General features: G+C 46.7%; 1 protein-coding gene across 1 annotated transcript in view; it reads left to right on the top strand.

Annotated features, from left to right (window-relative positions):
* Positions 1 to 8,152, top strand: part of cps1 (carbamoyl-phosphate synthase 1, mitochondrial) — a 39,700-nt gene extending 31,548 nt beyond the window's left edge. The window contains exons 33-38 of the mRNA XM_062533793.1: positions 2,818 to 2,892; positions 3,980 to 4,078; positions 6,122 to 6,181; positions 6,427 to 6,539; positions 7,034 to 7,163; positions 7,269 to 8,152. Of these exons, the coding sequence (XP_062389777.1) occupies positions 2,818 to 2,892; positions 3,980 to 4,078; positions 6,122 to 6,181; positions 6,427 to 6,539; positions 7,034 to 7,163; positions 7,269 to 7,367 (576 nt within the window). The 3' untranslated portion in view covers positions 7,368 to 8,152. The remainder of the gene's footprint in view (positions 1 to 2,817; positions 2,893 to 3,979; positions 4,079 to 6,121; positions 6,182 to 6,426; positions 6,540 to 7,033; positions 7,164 to 7,268) is intronic.
* Positions 8,153 to 10,847: the final 2,695 nt, after the last annotated feature.

Here is a 10,847-nt window from a genome sequence, read left to right on the forward strand (position 1 = left end):
CCAGTAAAAACTACAGTAAATAGACTGGATTAGGCTGAATAGGCTCTCTCTCATGGAGCTAGTCTCATTATAGCTGACACACACACACACACACACACACACACACACACATGAGTTAATTGCCATTACATAGTAACCATAGTTGGGTTAGGTTCTTTTGGAGGGAGGCTCAAGCTAAGTCTTAATTGGTTGCACCCTGAGACAGCCCAGTTCATGTGCTCCTGGTTGCTGGAGGCCCCCTGGTGTTGAGCTGCGTTAGATCTGTGGCGTATAGCTTCTCCAGCAGGATGTTGTCTTGTGTGTTCTCGTCTCTCGCTCCCTTCTTTCCTTCCTTCCTCTGCCTTTCTTTATGTTCATTTGTGGTGTGAAGGAATATTTCTAAGGGCTTTTTTTGTCGTTATCAAGTCCCTTTTGTGTGAAGTTGTCCTACAGTTCCTGCTGAACTTCACAACAATATGGCTAAATGAAGTTCCAGCGTGGAGGCAGAGCTTGAAACGTGGCGTGATGCAACGCCTCAGAGGGCACCGAGAGGTCACATGTTCGCTTGAGCGAAGATGCTCGTTACTTCCATTCACACGTCGCCATTTCATGCTCACTGGGGATGGTCCATTTTTAGCCAGCAGCACCACTCACACACACACCCACACACCCACACTCTCACTTTCTCTCACACACACACATATGCAGACACACACACATGCAGACACACACACATGCGCACACACCTGTGCCTCGTTTGAAACTGCAGGTGCATAGATTTTGTGCGCTGACTTTTCTATAGCCAGCCTGCTGGAAGCGTCCGATATGATTGTTCCCAGTCAAGCGTTCGCTCGTTGCGCTGCAATTTTTCCCCCGCGTTACGCATGCTCTGACCCCCAGGGGCCCCCGGCAGGGCCTGGTTACCATGGCAGCCGTCCTCCTCCTATAGCGGAGCATATGAACGGTCCAAGCACTCGGCGCTGCGTGCCGGCTGCAGCCCTGGCATGCGCCGGGATCCTCAGAGGGCCGAGAGCAGCGGGCATTTCCAGAGGCGAGGAGCGTTAATAATGCATCTGTATGGCGTCACATACGGTCGGCCATGGGGTCGGGTACGGTGACTGGGCAGAGGTCATGATCAGTCTAGCTTGTCAAGCCCCCCCCTCCCCACCCCAGACATCCTGCTCACCTCCGCACCTGCAGCTTGCTAACTTTCCCATATTGTCAGGAGGAGAAAAGGAGCAAGAAAGGAGAGGAGGCGAGTGAGGAGAAAGAAATGGAGAATAAAGCGCTCATAAAACAGGCTCTCCAAGCGCAGCGCAGCCAGTGGATTAATCAGGAGTGCTTGTGTTTACTCCCCCGGCTGACTGGGCTCTGCTGGCGCATTAGCATGCGGCCGCCTGCCCGCCTCATCCAGGCCTGATTGCGTGGCTTCAAGGATGCGTCCCTCTCCCCCCCACGCCGCCGCAGGCACGCCACCAAGGGTCCCCACCTCCCCTGCGGCTCTAATCTCCCACTGTAACTCCCCCTCGCACAGGTAACATGCCTCTCAAATGGCCAGGTAGTGATATGATATGATATGACGCAGTTAGCAGACAACTGTTACTAAGGCCTGTGTCCGCGGAGAGGCTCTATGGTTTCAGGGTACGACATGAGTGCACGTGTATGTATGATTTAGCAACAGTGCCTGAGGCGCCTTTCTGTCACTTACCATCTGGCATTAATATTAAATAGCATTTAGTCAAATAAACATGGAGCCTTCATTGTTGCTTCAAGTTAAATATCAGACAAATTCATATTCATTTCTGGAGCAGAATTCCCTGTGCCATCTTAGTCTGTGTTTTTTTTGTGGGGAGAATGGATAAATGACAGTACAAATGTAAACCCTGTGAAACCTCTTATGTTCACAAGCTGCTCCACTTCATGTGGGCTACTGCTCCATAGCAGCCATTTCAAACAGTTGAGGCTAATTAGACCTGATGGATGGAGTGACGGAATTCATATTTCAATACGTTTCCCTGGACGCCCCGGCCCTGTTGAACCACTGCACAGTGAGGAAGAGGAGGATGCTGCTCTCTACCACACTGAGAGTCTTCCATCTCTCTTCCTCTCTTCCTCTCTCTCTCTCTCTCTCTCTCTCCCCTTCACGCTGCAGTGGAGTGCTAGCCCGCTCCTAACAGTGCGGAATATCAAACAGGCTGATAAGGCATCAGCGCTGATAGAACTCATCAGACTGGCTGCCTTTCCTTCTCCTCTCCGGTTCTCTCACTCTCACTTCAGCGCTCTACGCCTCTTTGTGTTTGGGGTCTCTCTCTCTCTCTCTCTCTCTCTGTCTCGCTCTCTCTCGACTCCCCGCGCCGTCTGTCTCTGCGCTCTTCTTCTCTCTGGGGTGCCCGGCGAGTTTTGGAAACATCAGTTGAAGCAGGTGTTTGTGTCTTCCCCGTCTCTTTCCTTGTTAATGTAGAGAGTAAGATATCAGGGCTGTGAAACTTCCCTCTAGTTTGCCGAGCGTCTTGTCTTGTTTCTGGGGCTCTTTCCTGTAGGTGGCAGCGGTGTGATAGAGATTTCTTTGTCAAACTGGATTATGTTCAGGGTCTCACAGGCGTGTCTTATGAAAGCCAGTTTCAAACATCCACTGGACATATTCCGCTCAAATATTATTCTCTGCAAACAAGTTACTCACAATTGGAAGATGGAATCCTCTGTCCTGGAAAGATTTCACTGATCTTCCTGACTTTATCCAGATGAAGTCTTCAAATAACTCATATTGATGTGTTTTCTCTCTCTCTCTCTCTCTCTCACTCTCTCTCTGTGTCCTTTCTTTTTTTCTCTCCTCTCCAGGCTCCCATGTTTTCCTGGCCCCGCCTCAGGGATGCTGACCCTGTCCTGCGCTGTGAGATGGCCTCCACTGGAGAGGTGCGGCACACACACCCCCAAACACACACACACCCCCAAACACACACACACACTCATTCTCTCTCTCTCACTCAATCATTCTCAGTCATTCACTCACTCACTCATATACACACTCATTCTCTCTCTCTCTCTCTCTCTCTCACTCAATCACTCTCGCTCATTCACTCACATACACACTGTCTCTCTGTCACACACACATACACACACACACACACTCAGGCACTCTCTCTCTCTCACACACACACACACACACATACACACACACACACACACTCCATGAATGCCATACAAAAGCCACCCTTTAAGTATACATGCATTTGAGATGAATATCTGCATATACAGTCACAGGCACTTCTCTCTGGTGTAAATGAATGAAGCATCATCATAAATAGCGAACACGCTGTTAATAACTCATTAGCTAAATGAGCTGACGCTGTGGCGTGTGTGAGGGGGAAGTGTGTGTGTGTGTGTGTGTGTGTGTGTGTGTGTGTGTGTGTGTGTGTGTGTGTTGGAGGAGGGGGGGGGGGGCTCAGGAGCTCCGCTGTTCCCTGCTCAATCCCCCTGGGCACTGCCACAAGGGAGAGGTGGGAGGAGCTCGCCAGTGGCCTTCCTCTCTCTCTCTCTCTCTCACTCTCTCTCTCCTACATCAAGACTCCGACGGGCTCGGAGGAGAAAAAAGAAAAGCACAAAGGCAGTTCTTTTTTTTTTTACATTTCCACACCATTTCCCCCACCTGCTCTCCCTGGCAACCTGAAAACCATAGAAACAAGCCTGGAGGACAAACAGTGAGGAGGAAGCATCGTGTTTTGCCCCTGTAATGTTTATTTTTTTATCTGTTTTATGCGCTTTTTTCCCCCTCTGGTGCTCGTAGACAGGTCTGTGTCCTGGAAACAAGTTCATGTCTGTAGGCTTTTACTTGCACTTATTTGAAAAAAAAAAAAAAAACATATTTTCAGTGGATATGGAGAAAATGGCCCTCTGCTTGACAGTAATGCACGCTGACATTGAACCGTACCCATGCAATTTCTTTGATACTGTCTGTCATGAAGTATTAAACAGTGAAGTTTCCTCTTGTGGATCTGCACAGGTGGCTTGCTTCGGACCAAACATCTACTCTGCTTTCCTGAAGGCCATGCTCTCCACCGGGTTCAAGCTCCCGCAGAAGGGCATCCTCATAGGCATCCAGGTACGCTGTGCACTGTGCTTCTCCTTCGGCTAGCATGTAGCGCAGCATGTGTCTTTTCCATTTCTTTAGATGACTATGGTTGATTCTACCTGTGGGGTTGATAAGAGAACATCCTAGTAGTGCATAGTGCATGGAGACATTGACCTAGTGGCTGTGTTGAACTCCTCTGAGCCTCTTCAGCCTGCCTGGGTCTGGGTCTGGGACTGGGTCTGGGTCTGGGTCTGGGTCTGGGTCTGGGTCTGAGGTGTGGAGGAGGAGCCCTGGAGCTGGAGCATCAGTGGAGCAGAGCTCAGAGGGAGAGCACACTGAAACAGCCCGGCCTTTTAGATCAGCCTGACAAGTGCTGAACCATCAGTGAGGCAACAGCTAGAGATCACCAGTGCCCATTGGCCCTCTATTTCTCTCTCTCTCTCTCTCTCTCTCTCTCTCTCTCTCTCTCTCAAACACTGTTATGACATTGCCCTCGCCCATATTGTGCATGCTTCCTGGAGCAGATGGAAGCTGACAGGAGTTCTCCCCCCACTTTGTACACTAGCGCTACATCACTCATGCTCAGCGCTGGCGAGACAGGAGCGTTCAGGCTAGCGTTCCAGTGCGGCGCCGGAGACCCTGAGGCCGAAGCGGGCGTTAAGCTGCCAGGGCTGAGGGCTCCGCTCCTGGCCCTCCTCATCAGTGCAGCTCAGGCAGGGCCAGGGCTGTGCAGCACGCGCTCGTTAAGGAGCATCCTGTCGGCACACACTGGTGCTCAGGCAGATCTCACAGCTCCTCCTGAATAGCACTCATCTTCTACTGAATCTTCTGTGCCGAAGCCGTTTGATTTATTCATGACCAAATGATACGCTGCCTGTACCCACCTACCCGGACACAAACACTCACACGTAGTATAAACAACCATGCGTTGTCATTTCTCAGTTGGTTAACCTGAGAAGAGTGCACGCAGTGTGATCTATTGTGTGCATGAAGAAGCACATGCTCCTCGTTGTCATTGATGCGCGCGTCTCATAACGTACTTCATTACCTGCTTCAAGCGCTGGAGTATAAAATGCGTTTCCATCCTTCGTCAGCCTGTGACTGCGCGTGGATCTGTTTTGTACTTTAATTTGGTTTTGGAGCGTATGCTGAGGTAATTGATGGTGCTCATCTGCTGTAGGTGAATACTGTTTAACTCCCTGTGTTGCATCGATAATTGGGTCAATTACCTGACTGAGAACACACTGTCTGTGTGTGTGTGTGTGTGTACAGAGGGGGGCTCAAAGGAGACATATAGCTGTAATTCTCAAAGATAGCGTAGCCTGTCCATGTCAATTGTCAAACCAGTTTATCTGCTGCGTGCTTACTGGTTGAGATTTAGAATGCTTTAGGCACCAAGAGTTGTCATTTGTTAAAGCCTGGAGACTTTGTTTTACTCTAGAGGGTTGTAACAGAGATTCACCTGAATGCTACAGGAAGAACTCAATTTGTTGAACATTTTTAGCCAGAGTGAAAAGACTCTGTGGGCAAGTAAAGCGCTACTCTTAAAACACTTTTGCTTTTGCGGAAACCCTTTATGTTTCACATTTTATGCTGTCACCAAAACATTACTCCGCCTATGCCATTTCCAATCAACGTGTCAGTGTGGAAATCCATTACCCGGTTGGGGTGTCATTGTGTGCTTGTAACACCACACTTTTTCTCTAATCGACTTTCAGGTGCACAAGACAGCGTGAAATTCCAATTGGAAACAAGCACTCCCTGAACACACACACACACACACACACACACACACACACACACTCAGTGTAATGGCTATGCCGTAGGGTTGGGGTGTCCCATTATGCTTCTCAGTGGTAATTACACAGCTGCGGGAAAGCTGCCGTGAACACCCAGCTCTGGCTATTGATCCCAGGGCTGCTGAGACAGGGAGGGCAGACATGCAGCCACTCTCAGTCCTAGAAGGTCCCTCAGGCCCTCCCCTCCCCAGCGTGCTCTCTCTCTCTCTCTCTCTCTCTCTCTCTCACCTCATTTTCACCTCTCTCTCTAACACTTACCTTCTCACTCTCACAGCATTCTTTCAGACCCAACTTCCTGTCCACTGCACACCAGCTGAACGAAGACGGTTTCAAGGTAAGGAGGCATGTGATCGCCTAAGCGACAGTCTTACTCACACACGTACACACACAGTGACACGTGGGCTCATCCTGTCATGACCAGTGTATTGTTTGTCATTGACTGACTCTTCTCATATACACCAATATACTCCCAATAAACAGTAAGTAATATTTGCAGTCAGGCCCTGTTGAGCCCTTGAATGACGTTAATGTATTTTACGTGACTATTAACATGAGCTTTTATGGCTGCTCATCCCCCAGCTTTACGCCACTGAGGGCACCTCTGCCTGGCTCAATGCCAACGAAGTGCCCACCACTCCTGTGGCCTGGCCAACACACGATGAGAACGATAGCACTCTCCCCAGCATCAACAGGTGAGCTCCCTCCTGCATTGGTCAACAGCTCAGGAATATATTGACTTGTTTGATACATTACACAACAAAGCTAAACTTGAAACACAAATATGTTGATATCTTAGTTGTGAGATCTGAGTGGCAACAACTTGCCTGGGCACGTCTCTGTCCAGCCCTGAACATTGAGAGTTGTCTGATCAACAAAGGCACCAGAGCTGTGTTTGCTGATAGAGGATTTAGGCCCCCTATACATCTTTGTTTGGCCACTGCTGCAGACATCCTGTTCTGGTTTGCTTTAGCCTTCTCGCTAATGCCTCAAACAATCTGACAGGGTCTCTGTTATGGGAATGATGGCAACAAGACTTTAGTCGTATGCCAAGTGGTTACTGATCGTGATCTGGTACAGACTCCAATAACAATGTTGTCATACTTTTTGTAAGGGGGTGTTGTTATTGTCTTCATTTGGTAAAGGTGAATGAACATGTCCATTTTTTGTTGTTGTTTGTTTGTTTCAGGCTCATCAATGAGGGTGACATTGACCTGGTGGTGAACCTCCCCAACAACAATACACGCTTCATCAAGGACAACTTCATGATCCGCCGCATGGCAGTGGACCACGGGGTGCCCCTCATCACCAACTTCCAGGTCCGTGGTGCGGTCACTCAGCTGCCGCTTGTGTCCGAGGTGTGATCAGCAGTCTCCGCTCCGCTCTACGCTTTCTCCTTTTTGAATGTTCATTTGGCTCCGCAGGTGGTCAAGCTGTTTGCTGAAGCGGTGAAGTACGCCAGTGACCTGGACACCACCAGCCTCTTCCACTACCGAGAGCGCAACACCACCCGCCACAGTTAGACGCTGCTGCTGCTGCTGCTGCTGCCCCTGCTGCCCCTGCTGCCGGCTCCACCCGGCGGGCTACTCAGGAGCACATGACTCCAGACACTCCACCAGCACCAGCACCAGCACCAGGAGCTCCAGCTCAAGTGTTCTTTTTCTACTCTCTGGATTGTGTAGAGGGCTATGGGGCAGTACCATCCCACCCTGGATCAGTCATTTTCTAAGTCACCACATATTATTTATGGTGTTTTTAACGAGACGTATGTACTTATGCAAACATCTGCTGGCTTGCCAGGGTTGTTAGCGTTGTTGGCTTCATATTGTTCTGTTAATTTATTGGCCAGTTCTCCCAGCATTACTACTTACAGAAGGCAATTTCTAGAAACAGATCTTTACTCAGCACTGAGGATAAATCGAGTTGAGATGCTGGGCAACAACACATAACACAGTAGTCTTAAGGTTTTTTTTATTTCTGCTATTGTTATTCATTGTGTGTGTATTTGTATGTGTGTGTGTGATAGAGAGAGAGATAGAGAGAGAGAGAGAGTATATGAGAGAGTGTGAGTGTGTGCTTGTATGTGTGAATAGGTGGGTGGATGAGTGGGATGGAATGTGGGCGTGCAGGGAGAGTTGAGGATATTTTGGATCTTTCAGTATCTTAGAGCTCCTGCTCACGCCTGATGATGTTTACAGCCATTTCACATATAAAGCAAATCTAATGGCAGTCTTATATTTAGTCTTGTAATAAATTGTAATTACCTCAATTCCTTCAAACATATCTTGAAAGCAAACCATCAATAAAAACCCTCTATTTAAAAAAAAAACTGTCAAGTCTCAGGTGATGTATGTGTGAGCGCAAGTGTGGGTGTTGATTGATTGTACAGCTCTGAACAGCTAAATTTCTCTTCACCTACCAACATCATAAATATATCAGCTCCCAAACTTTGAAAAGGGAGAATGACCTCGTCCCATGGGTGAGTGTGTGTAGAGTGTGGGGGCACCAGTGCTGAGTATGTGGGTAGAGCAGAGGAGGGCCACGCACTTGAATCCGGCCCGCTGAGCGTTTCATTAGGTTATCATAGGCTGCTCACTATTTTTGTCCTGCAGTAGATGACTTTGCAGCTTTACTGCAAACTACATTTCACTCTTGGAACATTTGTCACAACAGCATGGTACTGTACATAAGGATGATACTTTGTGTGTCCTCACTCTCTCTCCATTGCAGCAGATCTACGGTAACTTGAGCGTTATGCTACTCTATTTCATTGGGAATGCGACTGCACGCACCACAGGGAGAGAGTGGCAGGTTTCAACTGACTTGTCATTGTTGATAATTAATATCTCCTTTTTAATATAAGAAACTTTTAAATGGAAATCATGACGGTAACAGTAGTTCCCAAAAGTTCCCATTAATAGGCCTAAACAGTGAGAGGGCACAGCCATAGGCACAGAACTAGAGAATGTAATTCCAAGGAAATTACGAGTGCATGAAAATGCAAAAATGTACAGATAAATCATGTAGATATGGTTACTAAGGTGTTGCTAGGGTAGATATGGTGGTTTCATAGTTTTTGAAAGTTGATAGTGCGAAGATGGCTATGGTTATGGCTATGGCTATGGTTATTTAGCAGACGCCTTTGTCCAAAGCGACATACAAATAAATAGCAATACAAATTAAATAACAGTGAACAATTACAAAAAAGGGAGAATAGCAATATTATCAATACAACAATCATTTAAGCACTAATCTAATGAGAAATAAAACAATGAAATGACAAAAGCAATCAAAAAGTCACTCAGTTAATTATCTAATAACAATAACTATAGCAAGGTATGGCTAAATTTAAGGACAATAGCAGAATAAATTTAAAATTTTAACAATGGACAAATTATAACAAAACAAAACTATTATACAAACCATAACACATAACAAACACTCAAAAGACTAAGTGCATATTAAACAAATATGCCTTAAGACCCCTCTTAAAAGATCCAAAACTGTTGCTTGAACGGAGAGCACTGGGCAACTCATTCCACCAACACGGAACCACTGAAGAATAGGATCTACAGATTGACCTAGCATGTATGGTTTGTCGACATAACAGACGCTCCTCAGAAGATCGCAATGGGCGGTTGGGAATGTACATCTTCATCAAAGAACTGAAGTAGCTAGGAGCAGATCCAGTCAGTGTCCTATAGGCCAGAGTGAGAGATTTAAATTTAATTCTGGCTACTATAGGGAGCCAGTGGAGAGTAACTAGGAGAGGGGTTACATGTGTCCTCTTTGGCTGATTGAAGACCAGTCGTGCTGCAGCATTCTGAATCAACTGTAGTGGTCTTAATACGCAAGCAGGTAGGCCAGCTAACAGGGAATTACAGTAGTCCAGCTTGGAGATAACCATTGCCTGTACAAGAAGCTGAGTGGAATCTTGTGTCAGATAAGGTCTGATCTTCCTAATGTTGTACAGGGTATACCGACATGACTTTGCAATTGAGGCAACATGCTCAGAGAAAGTAAGTTGGTCATCAATTATGACACCCAAGTTACGTGCCGATCTAGTTGGAGTCAATGAGGATGAATCAAGCTGGATGTTCATCTGTTGGGGAATGGCTGTTTTTGCTGGAAACACCAAGAGCTCAGTTTTGGAAAGATTAAGCTGAAGGTGCTGATCCTTCATCCAGATTGAAATATCCTTCAGGCATGCAGAGATCCGATGGGAAACACTAGAGTCCTCAGGTGGGAAGGATAGGAAAAGTTGAGTGTCGTCCGCATAGCAATGATATTCAAATCCATGAGAGCGAATAATCCCACCTAAAGAAGTGGTGTAAATAGAGAAGAGGAGGGGCCCTAATACTGATCCTTGAGGGACTCCTGTAGTGAGGTCATGAGACTTTGATATCTGTCCCTGCCAAGACACGCTAAAAGAACGCCCTTTAAGGTAAGATTTGAACCAGTCAAGAGCTTTCCCAGAAATTCCCAGTTCATATAGTGTAGAAAGGAGAATGTCATGGTTAACCGTATCAAAGGCTGCAGATAAATCTAACAGAATTAACACTGATGACTGAGCAGAGGACTTAGCTACTCTCAATGCTAGATAGACTGTTTAAAATTGAATTAGCTTACCTGATTACCAGATTAGCTAACCTGGCTAATGATTTTTAGCAGTTATGCAAAAATGCTAACTATGCTAACAATGCTAACCATGCTCACTATGGTTACGAGGTTGATTAGCTAATTTAGTTGATGATTTCTAGCAGTTATGCTAAAAATGCTAACTATGCTAACAATGCTAACTTTGCTAACAATGCTGACCAGGTTGATTAGCTAACTTAGCTAATGATTTCTAGCAGTTATGTTAAAAATGCTAACTATGCTAACAATGCTAGCCATGCTAACTAGCTAACTTGCTAGTGAGGACTTTTATTTTGAAACATTTGTTGCTAGGGTATCCATGATGGCCACTATCAGAAATAAAGAAGTTACTGTAGTATAATCAT

The sequence above is a fragment of the Sardina pilchardus genome, chromosome 4, assembly GCF_963854185.1.
Source record: "Sardina pilchardus chromosome 4, fSarPil1.1, whole genome shotgun sequence".
Taxonomy (NCBI): domain Eukaryota; kingdom Metazoa; phylum Chordata; class Actinopteri; order Clupeiformes; family Clupeidae; genus Sardina; species Sardina pilchardus.